General features: G+C 43.7%; 2 protein-coding genes across 5 annotated transcripts in view; one reads left to right on the forward strand and one right to left on the reverse strand.

Moving 5' to 3' along the window:
- Nucleotides 1-1,091: 1,091 nt before the first annotated feature.
- Nucleotides 1,092-6,041, reverse strand: FAM72A (family with sequence similarity 72 member A). Its single transcript, XM_027797097.2, has 4 exons — nt 5,781-6,041; nt 4,671-4,748; nt 3,446-3,570; nt 1,092-2,520 (listed from the first exon to the last, which is right to left on the reverse strand). The coding sequence occupies exons 1-4, from the start codon at nt 5,930-5,932 to the stop codon at nt 2,426-2,428; spliced, it is 450 nt and encodes a 149-aa protein (XP_027652898.2). The 5' UTR covers nt 5,933-6,041; the 3' UTR covers nt 1,092-2,425.
- Nucleotides 6,042-6,426: 385 nt separating this feature from the next.
- SRGAP2 (SLIT-ROBO Rho GTPase activating protein 2) overlaps nt 6,427-19,907 on the forward strand; it is a 110,512-nt gene continuing 97,031 nt past the window's right edge. For 2 of the 4 annotated variants that reach the window (XM_055819655.1, XM_055819656.1), the window contains exons 1-2: nt 6,625-6,748; nt 7,408-7,951. In XM_055819655.1, coding sequence (XP_055675630.1) covers nt 7,885-7,951 — 67 coding nt within the window. In that variant the 5' untranslated portion in view covers nt 6,625-6,748; nt 7,408-7,884. Of the gene's footprint in view, nt 6,529-6,624; nt 6,749-7,407; nt 7,952-19,907 lie in introns of those variants that run through there. The other 2 variants (XM_055819654.1, XM_055819657.1) reach the window with 2 other exon arrangements.

The raw sequence follows: 19,907 nt of genomic DNA on the forward strand, positions 1-19,907 counted from the left end.
TACGTACCTTGTATGTCGAGGCATACAAACAAAAACCCCGTAGAGACCTGAGTTGTTTTATTTCAAACAAAGCCTTGGGTGGGGTGAAGTACTTGGGAGTGTTTCTAGAAATATTGATCTGGTTTTGTGCCAGCTGTTTAATGTCAGATATATCTATCAACACAGAAAGTATTTCCCTACACAGGCTGATCCCTGCAAACTTAACCCATAACATTAGGGCCCTGTGAATAAGGAGTGGTGGCTTTACCACAAACTGCTCAGTCAGTACTTTTAATTTCAGCTGGAAAGAAGTAGCCCTAGACATGATTAGTTTGTTCCATAATGTTCAGGACAGCTGGGGCAATAGATGATGTTTGTTTACTTTGTATATAATACCTAGAACAACTTTATTGTCAAAAAAACAAAAACTGAACTTACTTAAAAGTTGGCTTATTTTTTATTTCAAGCTGATGCCTGGTTGAGATGAACTAGCTCAAACAGGCCTGTGTAATTAAAGTAGTTCATAGCAGAACTTCCAGTTCTCTGTGTACAAACAGATAGGGAGCAAAAACAGAATTATTGACTTGATGTGAAGAAATTATAGTCCTCTTAACTTCTCTGTGGGAGAAGAGCTCAACAGTCAGCTCTGCCACTACACAGGGCTGGCTCAAAACTGCAAAGGTTATAAATGGCAAGTGTTAAACTTGCAACAAAGCAGAATTACATTATGGGAAATCTATTTGAACTATTGTGCTACTTATAAAAAACCCCAACAATCAAAAGTATTTTTAGCTCATGAATTCTGTTGGAAAGTCTTTGTGTGAGAAAGTCACCTTGCCAGCTTAATACTGTAGCCACAACATGATCAAATTCATGCGGCACAGAAAACTGGCAAAAAATGCAATGTGGTGTTATGGAAGATTTAACTGACTAAACACTTTTAAGACTGAGAAACTGTCAGGTTTGTCAGTGTAAAAAGGAGGTGATGTTTTGGGGGTCTCTAAATCAACATCATAGTAGTAAGAACCTAATTATTCAACTAGTTTAATACAAGATGCTCTTTCATTGTTCTGATTATCATTACACATCCATATTAATTAAAGCCCAGAAGATTATATAGTCCAAAACATCTATTTAATGAGCAGACATAACACAGGAAGTCAAAACAAGACATACACCCACGCATATATATACATACCAATATACATTTAAACAATGCAGAAGAGGTAGTATGTTAATTAAGAAATATATAACATGCAGTAAAAATAATAAGACAATTCAGACCTGCTGTCATTGCACCTCTTCCAAGTATCACAGGAGGCTATAGAATGACTTACTCAGTGTCAATCCAAATTTAAAAATGTACTCTGTTCTCTTATATGATTGTACCTTGAATTTTCTAAAGGTGATCCTTCAGGTGACTTGCTGAAGGGGACAGTATTTAGTTCATAAGTTAAATACCATGGCTGTAACAATTTGGATAATAAGCTTTGAATCCTTTAGTTCTTACAAGAACCAGATTGTGTGCGCTTCAGAACATAAGGTTAGGCATGAACACCAAATATTTAACCTGATCTCTTTTTTTTTTCTTTCTCTATAAAGACTCAATCAGATGACAGATTTCTGCTTTGGAGGGATGCCTACCCTAGAAGACGAAAAAAATAACACTTAAAACTGGATGGATTTGATTGTTGACCTTAAGAAAAACTCCAGTGTAGTCTTGAAGTTCTATTAGACATTAAGTATATGTAGCAATTACTGAGGTTTTATTAGAGGGGGGGAAAAAAAATGAGCTTGATCTCAGAAACATGATCCTAAAAGTACAGAAAGATGAGATGGAAAAGCTGTGCAAGATAGCTTCCCAGTCCGCATTCAGGAGCATCCTAGCATGCCTCAGATGCCCAGAGAACAAGCTGCTAAAAGCAGAAGAGCCAGATCATAGAGCCAAAGGTCCAATACTTTAAGCCACTTATTCAGCAACTCTGTATACTCAGAATAGAAGCCCTGGACAATGATCCGTCCGACCACAAAAGCAGAGCTCTTTCAGAACTTTGTCGATCAGCCTGATTATTAAGATTTTTAAGCTGTACTTACAGCAACTGAAAGACTCTGTGAATAATGTTTTAGGAAAGAAGAAAAAATACAGTTGAGAAGGATTATCAACTGTAAAAAAACAAAACAGACCTAGATCTCAGTAAATGCACCTTCCATCTGCATTTCTAGGTCTAATCAAGGCATGTCTTTACTCAGAAGATACACGCTAGGCAGAATCAAGAGTCTGTGGAAGGCTACAGTGAGAGAGGAAGCCGATACCTTCCTTTTTAGGATTGTTTTCCAGATTTCCTGGTTTCCTATATTGTTTAAACTCTGATGGGCCAGCAGGAACAAAAAAATCCAAACCAAACAGCAATATAATGAAGATACTGTAGTAGATTGTAGATAACATTTATCTGATATACTCCTCCTCAGAGATGCAGGACGTATCTTCATCTGTGCTTTCCTCCAAATCCGGCAAGTTGCCCCAAAGCAATACATTTACACCTGGTGGGAAGGAAGTAAGAAGACGGGTGGGGGGGGGGGGGGGAAAGAAAAAGTATTTTTGGATTGCGACCTTATTTTTAAGTTGCACGACTGTCTATTTTCAGAGAAAATAACTACTCTAGTAATTGAAAAACCTGGTAAGTCATGTTCGTGATATATTTATCTAGACGCTTTCCTAGTTTCTTCCAAAGTGATCTTGTGAGTGGTGGTATTTACAGCATCACTCAAAGAATAAGTCCCTGCTCACAGATGTATTTCTACAGCTAATTCCTGTAGCTATTGATAATCCCCTCATGGCTGACTTATTTTTAAATGCATTGATGTGAGACACAGGTGACACTGAAAGGCTTAGACAATAAGTTACTCCCATCTGCAAGGAGGAGATATGATTTGTCAGAATGCTATGCATTCCTGAGGACTCAAGGCAAATTATGCTAGACACTTGGCATCCAAACAACACCTAGCTGAAGAAACTAGCTAGCACGAGCTCTAACTTCAGCTTGAGCTAATGAGGACTCAGTTATATAGGGTCAAAGTGACAACATGACTCACCCAAAAAGAGTGCCCATTGGACAGCTGCCTAATAGCCCCGTAAAGCTATACATACCGCTATAAATAGCAGCTGGTAGCTGTGTTTATACTAGTTATAATATTGCTTCAGAAAATCCTGACTTCTGCCCAGAAAAGGGGGTAGGTTAAGCTTTCTGATGAAGCTAAATTTCCACTTAGAAATTTTCATTTACAAAGTAGCTACAACTACCTCCCCCAAAGTAGTTTGCTAGATTAGCAATACAGTAACGCTTGCCTTATTCCTCCATATGTTACACTCCCTCCATATGCTTTAACTATATCGAGATGCCTCATTAGAAGGTGCACTTAGGATTAAAGATTTTAGGGAAGAGAAGGAAACATATGTGTTCCTTACCAGAAGGGTCTAGTCTGTTGATGCCGAAGACGGCTTGGCTATGAAACATCCAGAAGTGGCCATTATTACAGGACAGCAGGCAAGGTTTGCAGGGAGAAATCACATGATAACCGACAATGTTACCACTAGAAAGACAAGTGAAATCATGAGCGACACAAATGTCTGATGAGAAGATAGATGTTGTTGGCTTTTCCAGCTCAAACTAATGTTAAATAGCCACAGTACCAGACCATTATGTAAATTTTCATAAAGTTAAGGGAACATAGTTAAACAAGCATCTTACGTATTCAGGGAACATCTGTCAGGAGTTCAGAATATCTAAGTTTTAGATCTTTGGCATAGAGAACCATTTAGTAACCTAAATTGTGTAATCCAGATTAGTTTACATACCAACAAATGGTGGTGGAATTTTTTTTATTTTTTTATTTGGAAAGCCAGTGATTCCATTGGAATCAACATAGAAGTTCATCACGCACACAAAATCCATCTGTACAGAAGCACTGTGCACAGGAGAGTATCAGTAGTAGGAGTAATGAGACAGAGACTATCAAAGCCTTGTCTACTCTCCTAGGCTGAAACCTCAAACAACCATCTTTCTACTTCTCAGTTGTGCACTCTGGTGAGATACTTGTTTCTCCTGTTTAAAAAATAAAATACTCTGTTCCTATCACAGCGCCCCATCGCTTAAACTTGAACAAGGTAAAAGTCTTGCTTATGAAGCTGAAAGGATCATCTCAGATAACTGTGAGTTATTTGAGACTTGTTGTTTTTACTCTTAAATATCAGGCACTAATAAAGAGGATAAAAGAACTCCAAGAACTTTAGTGACAGCATGTTCCATCTGCTAGCAACAACTAGATCTGCCAAGAGGATGTTCTATTAATTAGAATATGAGTAACTACTTCTTACTGCGGCCTTATTCACACAATTATCTCAGTGTTGAAGCAGACATTTAATCAGGCAGGTGGCACGCAAGCCTTCCCATATACTCAGACTACTGACAAGGTTGTCACATTTCCACTTGGGACTTGCACAGAAATAGACTGGCAGCCATGCCCAGAAGTAGTGGGCTGAGTTTCTATCAAGCAGCATTAAATTTGAAATACAGTATGCAATCTGTTCATTCATCCCTTAACTCTTGCACTGCAGTAGTCTACAGTGAGAAGATTAAACAGTATTGCAGCGTGCTGGAGGAGGCGTTAGTGTCACGGAATGGCATTCTTACCACTTTAAACACGCGATGTTCTTCAGTTTGCATTTGCAGATTTCGGTAAAATAGCAGGTTCCAATGAAATCAACAGTACTAGATAGGAAGAAAGTGAAAATACTGAATTTAGATGCAGCTATGACTACAACTGTACTGTATTGATAATACAGGTCTGAAGTCACAGCAAAGCGATGTTACCACTGCAGTCTGCTGTGTTGGTTTGTTTTGTTTTTAAACTCTCCCAAGACCACACAGTTCCGTTTTCCTATCAGCTACCAGCCACACTCATATGGAAACAGAGACCCATATGACGTTACATGACAGTATCTGAAGTCCTCTCAAATCAGGCCAGAAAATGCCACTTCTCTGAGCACTCACCATCACTCGCACACTCGGGGCTGGCTGCTGGCAGCGTGGCCCTATCAGTCAGAAATCTGATCATAGCCGTCACCATAGTTCCTGGTGAATCTCAGCTAAGACTACAGAACGATAGCTTAAAGGCTAGGCCATTTAAAACCAAACCTTTGATTTCTTATCTCCTTTTTAACCCTTCTTATTAACATGTTATTTTGCAATCTTACTTCCTTAGTATTCAAATATTGCAATGGGAAAGCAACACACAGCCGACGTGGAGGGGAGTCATTCTGGAACCTGCGCAAGAGCAGGTTTGTTCTGTTTACAGGTATTTATTTCCAGTTCTAACCTTTGCTTAAGGAAGGAGCTGGAGGAACTCCCCGTGGCTTCCCGGGCCTACGTCTTCCCCACGAACAGATTAAATTAGACTTTTTATTTACTAGACAAGGGCCAGCCTCGCTGCCCCAGGGCTGAAGGCGAGCCCTGTGGAACTGGAAATGGAGGAAGGGCTTGAATGGCGTGCTGCGAGGCCGCTCTCCCGGTGACAGCGGATTATGCCACTGATCCCCCGGGATCGCGGGGGGCGTAGGCCGCAGTCCTGGCGGTAGGTCGCAGCCCCCCGGGGGTAGGCCACAGCCCCCCGGGGGTGCCAGCCTGCAGCTCCCGGCCGGCCATGCGGGGCCTCGGGGCCGTGGTCGTGCCCCACCAGAGGGATCCGTGGGGTCCAGCCGTCCCCCGCCCCCCCCCCCCCCCCCGCGCCGGCCCGGCGCTTACCCCGAAGGCGGGATGTCGGTGGAGTAGAGGTCGGTGTCGGTGTCCGCCAGCAGAACGGCCTTCATCCCCCGCGAGCTCAGCACCTGCTGGCAGAAGCGGCAGCACAGCACGGCCACGCACCGGTCCTCGAAGGTGCAGCTGCTGGCCGACATGGCGGGCGGGCACCGCCGGGCCGGGCCAGGCCCCGCCGCTCCGATCCCGTCCCGTCCCGTCCCGTCCCGGAGCCGTCAACAGCCACGCTCCCACCTGTCAGTTTGAATTCCCGACCTCAGTCTCCCATTGGGCGCGGAAAGCCCCGCCCCCCAACCTGATTAGTGGAAATCAGTGGCGGGGCCCACCCTATCGTTGCAAGCCGTTGGAGGAGACAGGTGGCACCACCCCTACCGCCTGGCTATTGGTGGAGAGGCACGCCCTGCCTCGCTCCCATTGGCGGTCTCTTTGCATGACTCGCCCCGCCCCTGCGCTGTCCTTGGGGCGGAGGCTCAGGCGCTCCGCCGGGCTCCGCCCACCCCGTCCTGGCGGGGCGGTGCAAAGGGTGCCAGGCGGCGGGAAGGGGGGTGGGCCCAGCGGGGGAATGTAGCCACCTAATTGGCCGCGGCGCCCGTCGCTCCGGCTCAGTGCTCTCCGCTGACTGGGCGGGCGGCGCGGCGGGGCGGTGGCGGGCCGGTGAGGGGGACCGGGTGGCGGGCAGCAGCGGCCGGAGGACGCCCGGCTGCGGGAGGCGGGGAGGCGGCTCCGCAGCGCCCAGGTAATCGCCCCGCCCGGCCGCTGGGCCCCCTCCCCTCCTCTGCCAGCCCGCCGAGGGGCCGCGGGCTGCCCCCGCCGCCTCCCCCCAGTCTCCCCTCAGCGCGGCCCTGAGGCGGGGCGCGGGGCCGCGTCCCTCAGCCCCGGCCCCCCCCGGGACCCCCCCACGCTTCCTCTCTCCGCCGCCCTCATTGTTCTTCCCGGGCGGGATGCGGATCCGGCGGGTGCCGTGTTTATTTATTTCTTCCTTCCATAGGCGCATCTTCCGCGGGGGCTGCAGCCTGACCCCCTCCCGCTCCTGAAAATAAGGGGGGAAAAAATTTTAACAAATAAATAGGGAAGACGGGAGAAAAGTTGTGTCCCGCCGGCGGGCGGGTTCCCCTCCGCCCCGCACATGCCGCGCTGCGGCGCCCCGCGCCGGCTCCGACCCCCGCACCGGCCCTGGGGCCGCTGGAGGAAGCCGGGATACCGGCAGCCCCCCAGGGCCGGAGCTGCCGGGGGAGCAGCCGCGGAGGGGGCCGCCCTGGCGTGCGGGAGCCGCGGGGCTGGGGCGGGTCTGCGGCGGGAGATGCTGTGTGCAGCCCCCGCCGTGCCGCCCCTCCGGGGAAGCGCTTTCCCCCTCCTAGGCTGGCTCCTCGGGGGACCCCGCTTTCCCCCTGAGCCCCTTCTGCCCCCCCCTTGGGGCTGGCCGCCGTGTAGGCGTCTTCCCTGGGTTACCTGGTCGGGCTGCATTTCTAACCTCACGCTGCTGCTTAAAGGACAATTTGCAATGTCAGGGCAGCTTTTCTTGCCATCACAAATTTTTGGCAGCGCGTCTTGTGCCTGCTGGCTGCAAGCTGTAATTTTCTAAATATATATATATATATTTCTTTTGTATTTGCAGGCAAACAAACCAAAGAAAACGGCTTCTTGTCCTCCGTTCCTGCTCGCGTTTGGGATTTGATTTGCATCATCTCTGAGCCCATTTAGAAGAAAAAAAAAAAAAAAGGCAAACCAAACCCACACAAAACATGTTGTGCGGAAGGACTTCCACTCCCTGGCTGTGCTATTAACGTTAGCAATCAGGAAGAGCCTTTGGGGGCTGCAGGATCTCGCTAGTCTGATGCTGCTGCTAAAGGTTTTGGTGCAGGGAGACAAAACTGCTGCCTCTTCCATCCACTGATATCTTAACATCTGCATTTTGCTGCTGCTGCGCGCCGTCTCACACCCTCTCTCCATGGACTGATTTTTTTTTTTTCCCTTTTTGTGGGGGGAAGGACAAGCAAGAAATCAAGGCATTGCATTGAGAGGAGAGAAATTGCATTTATATCTTGTGTTCTGGTGGATCTGTTTTGAGGTTAATCTTTTTGGAAGAGAAAACATGACGTCGCCAGCAAAATTCAAAAAGGATAAGGAGATCATAGCTGAATATGACACTCAAGTTAAAGGTAGGAATGGTTTTATTATCATCTCTTCGCTATTGCAGTCCTGACTTGCAATTGTAGGAGTTTGCAGTGGATGTTTGGGTGGGGAAGGGGGAAATCATTTGCAGATTGCCTGGAATTTGCAGGGCTTTTTCATAATACAATGCTGGATCGGGTTTGCAATGCTTTTTCTTGTCCCTGTGGGATAGGTTCCTGCTATGGTTATTGCCTTTTTAAGGTATCACGGTAAGGGGTTTTTTTATGGAATATAACAAATTTTTGAGTTCTGAGAGATCCATATTCTTCTGTCTGCTGTTCTAAAACATGGCTCTGCATTTGAAATATGAGAGCCAGTTGATAGGAGGAGGATTAAAAAGCAATTAAGGGAATCTTTTTAAAAATCTGTGTAGTGTCAGAGGAGCATATTTCCACTGGTAGTAACGGGGACCATGCTGAGGGTCCCTGTAAAGCTGTTTGTGCTAGAAAGTTCCATTATTCGGGATTTTGCTCTTGGTGAGTCTGTAATGTTACTGTCTGGTTTTTCTTAGTGTGCTCTTGAGTGTAACACCTTAAGGTTGCAGCGTGTGTGCGTGTATATGCACACATATATGCATACATATAGAAATGAATATAACTAATGCATCAGTGTTATTCCCATTATCATAAGGAAGGCAATAAGGAGTCAGAGGCATATTTGCAATGATTGTGCAAGTCTTCTGCAAAATTCAGTTGGCTGGGTTTCAGGCTATCATGTGCCCTAGGTAGAAAAAAAAAAAAAAAAAGGTGAAATGTCTACTTGGCTTCTTATTTTCAAGATAATGTGTATTTGAAAGAATAATTATGGCATGTGTATGGCTTGCTATCGCTGTTAAGAAGTTACAAGATTTAGTGATTTATCTAATTGGTTAAAACTTGCTTGGTATGCTCCTAGCACACAGGAAAGATGGCCTTTGGGCAGGGTTGATTGAGTTGAATCAATGTGATTTAAAAAAATGTGATTTAAATCGGGATAGGAAACCTAGATTAAAACTGCCAATTAAAATATTCTTTTACAATTAGGTACGTAATAATTTTTCCTACTGGGGAGTGGGGGGGGGAGGGGGCAGCTGGCTGGTTGCAAATCATTAAAACATGTCCTACAAGATGCGTGTCCTACACTGACCCTAGTACTCTGTACCTAGAAGTAGTTTTGACATATATGTGAAAAATGCTTACCTGAGCAAATATAAAGCTGAGTAAGAGTTTATTCTGTTTTTTTATTATTATTTTCATGTTCTTAAAGTTAAAAATGGAGAAGAGCATGTTTCTTTCTTACTAGTGTAGTTTCTATTCCTGTTTTCTAGCTGTCTTTGGAAATGGGAATTGAAGCCAGTGTAAAATTAGAGGCTTATATGTTCTTTCATTATTTACCCCATCAAAATGTGTGTGATAGATACAAGCTTGTAGTCACAATATTTGTGAATTGGACTCAATAATAAGAAACAAGGCTTTAGAATTAGTAAAGTGCATCTTCTCATCTCCCAGGTTTTTTACGCATTAGAAAAGAAAAAAAATCTTTCCCTTCCTTTTCAAAAAAAGAGACCAACAAGATGTGTAGAATGGAAATGAGTCTTCCCTGTGTGCAGAGACCATGACTGCCAAAACTCAGTTCATCTCTTGTGGTATTTGTGCAGAGACCTGTCAATTAGCCTGTAAATGTGGTCTCAAAAGTGAGTTGTTGTAGTGTCATACAGAGTTCTTTTGCTTTTTGCCTTATAAAATGTGCCTATTTTAAATATGTGAGGTTAAGAAGACTGGAAGTATGTAAACGGATGACGAGGAGCTGGGGAAAGGGGTTTCCTTCCTGGATTAGTGGCAAGGGCAGCTATGAGTTTGTTTGGGATGTTCATCCCTCTTGCAGTTCAGCTTTCCCTGCGCAGGGGACTCCAGAAGTGGTTAATGGGAGGTGCTGATCCATCTCCTGCTCTTCCCTTGAGAGAGAGGTGAAGGTGGGCCAAAATACATGTGACAGTATGGTAACAATCTCCATCACCTCACTTGTTTCGAAGTACAGAGGAGAGCTTCCTTTACCCCTCTTTCTTCAGCCTTTCACAGGCTGCTTTGACAACAGGGATCATCATCCCCCTGCTTTTCAGGTCTGGGGGGAGACTTTGAAGTTATACGCTCCTCTTAAAATTTCATGAACCTTGCTTTACATTTTATAGACACCTCTGTTCCGAGTTGGATGGTGATTTGGCTCTATAGGGAAGCTATCATGAGTGGTAAAACCTCGTGCCTCTGTAATTCCAGAGATGCGCTGGTGTCTCTGTAACAGTGGGAAGATGAGGTGGTACTAAAGACATGCTTAAATCCGAAAGTGTAGTGCTGCCTAGTCATTAACCTTGCCATGGTCCTTGCATAAAAATTTTGGTGTCCTGATCAAATTCTGACTTCAGCTGCGGGAACAGTGTAGAAATGGTGTTAACTCTGATCATGGGTTGTTTGCTATCCTTTCTGTTGTGAAATGATGCCATGAAGCAGTCGCTGTGGGAGTGAGATGAATCAGGTGTTGGCATGCTACAGAAATTGTCAGGTATCGGCTGTTCCTCAGATGAAGAAACTCTGGTATTTTTACTGGCATTTCAAAACTGACTGTGTTTCCCCCCCCTCCCCCCTACACTCCGTACTGGCTGTGGGTTGGAAACCGTGTTTGGTGGCTTCGTTTAAAACCATTAATCCACAAACATGTACTTAAGCACTTTATTACTAATAGAAAGTTGAAGCTTTGTTTAAAAATTTATTAGTCTTAAGTTGTTAACCAAACTATTCTTTAGACAGTTTCTGATTATGGTTAATAGGTCATTGTTATGCAAAACTTCTTATTTTCTGTTGCTGAATGAACTTGGTAATTTTTCGTCTAAAAGGTGTGTAGGGGTGACAGGGTGTTGATGAGTGAGTGAAACTTTCTGTTCTTCCATGGCTGTGAGCTATGGGTATTTGTTGTCTCCCCAGTTTCTTCTTCCCAGCAGCTGGTTCTTCACCTCTTTTGGGTTGGAGTTAGCTCTTCCCGTGGTTTGTGCATGCAGCTAATGGCAGGGGAAATCAACATTAGGATGAAAAGAGTTTCTGAAGATGGAGACTATTTACCTCTTATACATCAAACCTACCGTGCGGTGGTCAGGGGACGTGGAGGGAGAGCTGTGTTTCTTCCTAATGACTTGTGCAGCGTGGTTGAGGACAAGCTCTGCAGCCTGTAGGTACTGGTGCAGTGCATCCATCCTCGGAGGCTGCTGGAACCAGGCTGCATATGGCCTTGAGTTACTTGGTCTGACCTTACAGCTGACTGCCAGAGATGGGGCTGGATGACCTCCTGAGCTCCCTCCCAACCTGAATTGTCCAGTGATCCCATGGCTCCTAGTATTTGGAGGTTCAATTACCAAGTTTCTACCTTCTGCAGAAGTGAATTAACCAGCAGAGGTCCAAACAGGGTGGCTTTCCTCAACAACTGCATTGACCTTGAGTCTTTTGCCTGTAGGTGATGCAAGCAAAATCTGCATTGTGTTCTGTTCCATGGCTGTGCTCTCTGCGCTTCGATGTTTCACGCTGTTGGTGAGGAGAGGTTGCCAGTGTTAGTGGGCTCTTCTTGCAAGACTTGTTGAGTGCCTCTCTTTGAGGAAACTCTGAAATGGCTGCGTGTCATGCGGTAGGAATTCTCCTGACAAGATGACATGGGGTCAGCAGGGGAGGGAAGTGCTGCTTTGATACGTTTCTGTACCATGTGCTCACAAAGATTATGAGTTCTGTGAAGCTGGAAAGTGAGATTCTGTGGTCTCCATATGGAGCCTTTGATATCTCAAGCTCATCCCCTTGTCTGGATTGTCTCTCCCAATTCCTTTGTGCAAGTTGCGGTAAAGCAGAGATAATTAATTTATGCTGTGCAGCGTGTTCCATGTGAGATTTGGATGCTGCCTATCTGCCCGACCAAGGACTGTCAGACCATTTTTTGGTTTAATGTATTAAATTGGAGTGTACATTTGCTGAGGAAAGAAAAGCCAGTGATTTATCTTCTAATTCTTTTTTTTTCTTTCTACTCATGTCCCTCGAGAGCCTTATATTTAATTAGTTTGTATAAAGCTTCAGTAAATAGCTTCGTGGTTCAGGCTACAGAAATTTAATACTGAAATTTTTTACGCAGTGAGGTTTCATAAGCCACTTCTGTCCTTGAGTAGTCTCTAGCAAAGGTTAAAATGTACCTCTTGCAGACCTTGCAGCACAGTCCAAAAAGCGCTAGGAATATGAAAAATAGATGAGGTAATTTATAGCAGGAGCGAGCACAGCACGGAGGTGCTTGCGTGGTTATTTAGCTGAGTGTATCTTGAACTAAGAGAAGACGCCTGATAAGAAGAACTTCAGGCAAATGTCCCAGCTGCCCTCAGATTCAGGCTACTGTAAGGTCTAAAACTTTATTTTTAATCTCCCCTAAATTGCTGATACATTTCAGATCAATCCCTTTTTCCTCGCTGGGTTGAAGGACTGATAGTGTATTCAATCTGATTGTGACCTTTTGTCTCAAATGCTGCATAAAGATCTTGTTTGCACGGTACATCCTCTGAGCACCCTGAATGGTGGCCGGCAGTTTTTAATCCTGGTAAACCCGTAGGAGTGGTACAGACCTTCTCCGCGTGAAAGATTGCAAAAGTAGCTGTGACTGGGTCAGCAGCTGTAATTTGGAGGGCTGGAAAGGAAGTGTGATGCTTTCGGTGGTGATTTGAAACAGAACTGGCATTTCTCGCCACTGTTGAACGTTTATACATGCAGCACTTGTCTAGAAAGAGGTGTTTGTAGAATTATATTCCGATTTTTAGATCGATGAGTTAAAATCACTGATTTATTTTGTTGCTAAACCTGTGCACCTGGGGATTTTCAGTACTGTTGACATTGCGTATCTATGATTTCTCTTGTATTCTCTTCAGGTCACCAAGCTGGTCACTGCACGCTATGACTGCAGATCCTAGCACCACGTATGTGTGCTTTTGAGAGTTACGGCTGAGCTGTTGGTCACTTCTTTGGCAACGCCTGTTTAATACACCGTGTAAATAGACTTTTCAGCCATGCACCCTGCTGTGGTTGAGTGGAATAGTTTTGAATCTTGAGATTTTGAGTTTGTATGTATTGGATTACCATTTACATTTAAAATGTAAAACTACCTTTTAAGGGGTTTTTACAGTTAATAATTCCTCTCTGCGCGTAAGTGATTCCATTTGTTTGCAACAATGACTTGCTCCAAACTCCAGCTATGGAATTGCAGTAGAATCATCTGTTTTTCTGCAGTCCTTGATAGTGCTAATCCCTTGAGTTTTGGAGCTGGATTGGGCCAACGAGGCAGCCTGCTGCCAGAGAGGGGGAAGGGGCTGTTGGGAGACCAGTTTGATGTTACAGCAATAGTTTGTATTTCTTTTTGTCCTATGTACAGTTCTTACTAATGGATTGCTAACGAGGATGGGAAGAGGTGAAAGAATGCAGGGTATTCCTTCTTTCCTCTCCATCTCCAAAATATCTCTGCTGCAGATTCATCACATATTGCAAGGCTAGAGACCAAAGCTGACCAAAAGACTCAGTCCACTTAAGTGTTGCAGTTTCTTCCAAAAGCAGAAGGAATTGCCAGTGTAACTCCAGTAGGGTTTCTATAAAAAGTTTACTAGTGATAGCCAGTTTTCCCTAACTTCCAACTAAGGGAGCCCCACAACATTTTTCCTTAGCTCTAAATGATTTCCTTTCGTGGTAAGGGTACGCATTAGTAACTTTCCCTTTTTCTTTTAGTTAAAAGGCTTGACTTCTCTTTTTATGTTTTTAATGCTTACTAATTTTTGCCCATTTTGGGAATTTACTTGGAAGAATCTACTTGCCTGGTCAACTTCTTCAGCTGTCTTTATGAAGAGTGAAAAATCTAAACCTTTGTTGAGATGGAAAGTATGTTTAAACACATGTTCTTTTGAATAGCTTTTGCTATGCTTTGCACAGTTGATATTCGTTACTTACGACTTTATTTAGTTCATTTTTGTATGACTTTTGCAGATTTCATGCTTTCTCTGAGAATTTCTACAACATCATGGGAGTGCTGGTCTCTGAATATTGTCAACGTTCTGTAGGCGATGGAAGCAAATGCAGAGTTATGGTTTGATTTGCTGAGGGATGAAAAGGTATGGGAGAAAAATGGGAGAAAGGGTCTTGACTTCACAGGAATTCCATCATTAGAGACCATTCTTCATCTCGGCTTTCTCTTTCTTCTTTTCTGTAATATTACAGAAGACAGCACAGGACCTTCTTTTTGTGAAATCTGTAGGTAGTGGTCAGGGAAACTTGAGGTGAGTGTTTAAAGTCAGAAAAGACGCATGGATATAGAATAACTGTGTCAAGCAAGTTCAGCTGGTATTTCTTCCAAGTAGATGCTGCAAATGGATTTGAATAGTTGAAAATATTAATTTCTTGCCATCAAACTAACTATTTACTGGCGTTAAACTCCAAAGCTTCTGACCCAGTCATTTTGCTTTGAGTTGATATGGTGAGAGCTGTTGCTTGGAAAGAAGTAAGGGGCTGGGAATTAAGGAGGGGGGGGGAAAATCAACATAAAACATAAAATGAGGTGTGTCTGGGTGTAAATCTCAGCTGATACGCCTGGCACAGCCGTGTTTGATCTGGTGTGCACCCTTTTGTATGCTGCACAGAGTAGTGCAGTAAATCTTTGGCATGAACTACAGCAAATTCTCAGAACGTTTGTAGGGTTCCCCCCTCTCCTTTAATGAGTGCTTTTTCTCCAACATTTTCCCCTCAAGGTGTTGCTAAATGTGGTGCAAAAGTTTTTAGCTCTGAAGTGTTTTCAGCATGCCACAGAGACAACTTTTGCTTCACGTTTATTGCTGTGAAATTGGCTGAATTAGGCCAGGGGAGCTGTCTTATCCTGTGGCATATGAGCAGCTCCTGGCTTTTTGTCTCTTGAGAAGGAGCCAAATAAACAGATTAACTCTAAACCAAGAGTGGATTTTAATCTACAGTCATGAAGCACTGTGGCAGGGTGATTTGGTCAGTCCTACTAATTTTGAAGTTGGTTGTTGTTTTTTATATCATAGGACTTTCCAGGAAGAGCATTTTGGCTTCCCTTCTTTTAAGCAGGGAAGAGTTCTTAGTTTGGTTTTGTACTGCTGTCATTGGACAATGGTTTTCATGCAGAGAGTAAGCCATGGAGCTATGCAATTTATAGATGGGAAGTGCTTGCAAATTGAATCTACTTAAAATAACAACAGTTGTTGCCTGGGAATTAGTCCCTGACTCTTTCTTTGGACAGCAGTCCAGTCCCACTGCAAGAAGCATGCTCTGACGGTCCTGCAAGGAAGGGGTTTGTTCCCAACAGACCTGTATCTGCCAGAATTGTTAGACCTCTCGCTCTGAACAAGTGGATCGATTGTTTTCTAACTGAAGATCCTAAGTCTTGGTCCATCAAAACAGTTCCATGTCATCGGCAAGTTCTCGTAAGGCAAAGTGTAGAGGATAATGAATGTGGTTTTCTTGCTGTAGCTTTTATTTGCTGTCTGAAAATGGAGAGGGTGATTAGCAGCACAAACTAGTGCTTATTCTAGAAATGGGATTGTTTCGAAAGATATTTTTCTGTTCTCTTTTGGTTTTTAGCCTCTGCGTGGCGTGCCAGTGGCATGAGGGAAGGCTGAAAACCACATTAGTTTGGCTGCTGGTCACATCATCATTGATCCCTACAGTAGGCGAGAGTGCAGGGCTTTAAGCTATTGCTATAACATGTGAAGGTCGTCCCCCCACCCCTCCCCCCCATCAGCAGTTGCTGCTTGAGATTTGGTGATGGACGGGGTGCCATTCTGTTTCCCATTTTTAACCCTCCCAGTTTCCCATCTCTGCTGTATTCCACCACTTCTAGAAGTCGTGAGGTTGGTGCTGAAGGTAGTGTGGCAAATGCTGATGTTTTAATCGCCAGCCCGTTCAGTTCAGAGTGTGTCTGGATATTGCAGTAATAAAATATGCTGCTGGCTGGTGCTGCTGGAGGCTTAGCGGTGAGAAATCAAGGGGAAAGCCAGTTTGTGGTAGTAAGTCCTTCACAGCAATTGCTCTTTGGTTTAGTGATCTCAATGAAATGAGGTAGGGATTGTCATTTCTGTGTGTCAACCTTGTATTTAGGCATTAATTGATCCCCTCGTTCCCCTCCTCAGCAGAGAGGGAGTGATCCGTGCAAGGTAGGAGGAAACCAAACTGATGGACAATTTCAAGGAACTTTCTGGACCGTACATGTTATGTATGATTATGCCTTTATTTGGGGAATATTTAAGATGCCTGTTGGATGAGGTTTAAATATAGTGGGATAAATTACTGTTGTGTATTCGAGGATGCTCCTACTTGTTAGCACTTAATTTGCAAAGTTAGTTGTTCCAGGAAATTCCACGAAATCCTTTTCTTCATGCAGGTTAACACTGGAGCAGTGTTATGGCTATTCTACTGCTAGAAGTATCTGGTATCCAAAACACATTTTATATGATGTTCTTGCATTTGCGGGGGGGGGGCGGGGGAGAAAAAGTGTTATTCACGTGTTTCATTAGCACTCTTTGTTACTGAAATATGAAGAAGTTTTACACAGGGACAGGATTATGGGTCCAAGAAACTTACACTCAGCTGCCAGATGTAGTTGCTCAGCTTGGGCAGACTGCAGCAACCACAGCCAGATGGTAGCTGTTGCGTGCTCACTGGCATACGACAATTCTTCCTCCATCCCAATGCATCTGGGGAAGGCTGTCTGAAGTGTTTTACTTGGATATCACAACTATGACAAGTCAACTTCTCCTAAGGCTATTGATGACTCTGTGAATAACCATCCAGGCAGTTCTGATCAGTGAGTAGAAATGAAGCTTTCCAGAAAACTGATGTACTTCCACCTTTTTGGAAACCCATAGTGGTATCATATGCCTGTAAAGCAGAATTTGGACACACAGAGTGTGGCAAGGCAGAGTGAGGTTTACTAAGATGCTGACGTGCCTGCTTTGGGTTTTGCAAATCCACTGGTAAAGTTCTTTGATTTATTTATTTTATTTTTTGTCATCAGTAGGTGTAAATTCAGTTCAGTGGATCATAAAGCAGCTTTGTTACAGATGGGTTTTGAAGAGTCCTGTCTGATGAATGTGGAGTGCTTTTGAAAGCTCAGGACAGAAAATGTGTAAGAAAGCTGCAGCCATTATTACCGTGAAAAAAAACCAGTCTCCATTTTTGTTAATATGTGCAGTGGATATATTAATGAATGATAATGACAAACCATAGCGTACTAAGTGTTTTATGGACTGTGGAGGTACAGAGCTCTGAGCAGGTCCATGAAGGTTTTTCCCCTGCGTTCGATAACCAGTTACTCAGAAATTTAATAAATGAATATCTCTGTGAAGTGGTTTTGGAAAGAAGCCTAGTTTTGCTTTGGTCTCTTTAATGAAAGTAACTCTTGCTAACTTTTCTGTGTTCTCTCCATCTGATGAAGAAGGAAGCCTGCTTCATCCCATTTACCCTTAAAAAAAAAAAATAAAAATCTGTAAACCACCAGTATTTCTGTTGCATGGTGGGCTGCTTGTACCAGTCTGTGTCCCAGTGCAATGGGGTGGACTCCAGTACTGCAAAAGATGCTGAAATATGAACAAAAGACTTTGCCAGTAAACGACTTAAAAGTGTGCAGCTGGGAAAGGGAGGGGGAAAGGGTTTCTGTGCCGTATGGAGGGAGGAACAAATGCAACACTACAAAGGTCACAGGATACAGTAATGATGTTTGGATGGAAACTTAACTTGCTATGAATGAAATTGCGCTCTTGTGTTTTCCCCCTGGAGCTGAATGTCTACAAACTCTGGATACTTCTTGTTCTGTTTCTTTTTTTTCCTTTTCTTTTTTTGGCTCTTGTGAGCCTTCATGAGTTGTGCTATAAAAATGAAAAAAAAACCAGGAAAATGGAGGACAGACAGCACCCCCACACATGCTAGGAGAGGCTTAAATATGCTAATCTCTGTTGGGTTAATCAGAACTGTGACATTATTAGTTTCTGGTTACTCTAGTACAACTGTTCGCAAGTCCAGGTTTTGTCTGCATTAAACAAATGTGTAAGGTTTCTCAGCAGGGAATTTAATACGTTACCAAAGATGTCAGCGCTGCTGAACAGAGTTGTTGGTTAAACTCAGAACTTGGGCTAGGCACCCCTTGGAGCTGACTGTTGGACCCCTTGAGTGTTGATTTTATGTCCTGTGTGGCGTGAAGTCTTGCTACCGATTGCTAAGTTGCCTTTTCTCCCTCCATGTGCTCTTACCCCATCCAGATTGCCTGTATTTTCTGAGGTTGGTTTGATCTTTTATCAATCCATATGCTGTTGTTACTGTCCATTACATGATTAATTTCTGCCTGTAATGATATTACCCAAAAGTGTAAGAGAAATCCTTTTATTTAGCCCAGTTGTCTCATGCCAAACATTCATATGCATTGTCCTCATACTTAAGAAATTAATCTTTGCTTAGGCTTTAAATCAAATTATTTTCCCCATCCCCATCATAATGAACTTGACAGGAGATAGCTGTGAAGGGCTCCTTGCTTCCATTAACTTCAGCCTTTCATTCTCTCTCCCCAAAAACCTTGGCTAAAAATGCCCCCTCCAAACATGCCCCCGGGGATTCGGGCAGTAGCTTAGTTTCAGGTGATAGATTTGCTTCAGATTTAAAACAAGGGAACAAATTCTGGCACTGGCCTCTCTGGAAAATCCCAATAAGTAAAGCCTTCTTTTATGTCTTGAAAGCAGTGACAGCTGTTGCCAGCAAATGAGAAAGTGGTTTGGTTTGGTTTTGGGGTTTTGTTTTATTCGGAATCTTCCAAGTTAGTTTCTGGTTAACATATTCTAAGAGTTGGTCATTCCTGCTGCGATTTATAAATTTGCTTGACTGTTAGAGATTAATTTCTAGTTTGAGCTTAAGGCGCACCCATGGGAGCAGTATTACAGTACTACAGCCTGGGAGAGACGATGCCATCAGTGTTTTGAGAAGGAGCTTGCCATTTGCAGACCAACATGTATGGAGTGGATGAGTATGTATGTTGTTTTTCTGCTGCTGGAGGTTTCTCCAGAAAGCAGCATCTGTAACTTGTGAAGTCCCATAATAAATACTTGCTGTAAGCTGAAAGAGCAGCTATAATTTTCTGGGTACTCTGTTGCCTTTTCCAGCTCACTCGCATCGTTTCAGTGGTTTTATGATTAGGCTTGGTGCAAATAGTTCTCATTCATGCCCCACCCTCTACGAAACCCCGAGCAGCATGGCCAGCTGCTATGGTTGGCAGGAAAGTGCTGCTAATTTGCTGTTACCTTTAGTTTAAGGATTCTGGATCTTGTGAAAGGTTTGCTGCTGGCCTTGCTGTAAGAAGTTATTTATATGTTGACTACTTAAACACATTTAAAGATCTAAAAGATCAATGTCTTTCATTTTGAGAAGGAGGTTGCTTTGAGATCTGAGATGGAAAGGTGCATGCAGAGGATGAGAGCTGCGTGTATCTATAGGAAAGAGTACGTTGATTTTTTTGTTTGTTTTTGTTTGAAGTGATCAGTATTCAGCCAGTCTTGCTTGGACTGTCTGACCTGGAAAGGTTACGCTGTGTTTTCAGCACTACTTTGAATCTTTCACAGTGATAGGAAGAATAAATTCAACTGTCTGCACTGAAGGCTCTCAGATGTTCAAGGAAAACAGGTTCCTTTTCCTTCCCTGACTTTTTTTTTTTTTCTTCTACTCCTGTGCCTCTCCTAAAGCTTTAGTTAACAAAACAAAGGTCCCCCCGAAGCCTCACTACATGCTTTTAGCTTATGGCAATAATATTAAAATCTGTTGACCATTAACTTTTTGGAGCACAGGTGTTCTAATTTCTTTTACATAGAGTAGTTTTTATCAGATACGTGGAAAGCTTTTATTTTTTATCTGTCAGTGTATG

Source organism: Falco peregrinus, chromosome 16 (genome assembly GCF_023634155.1).
Source record: "Falco peregrinus isolate bFalPer1 chromosome 16, bFalPer1.pri, whole genome shotgun sequence".
Lineage (NCBI taxonomy): Eukaryota > Metazoa > Chordata > Aves > Falconiformes > Falconidae > Falco > Falco peregrinus.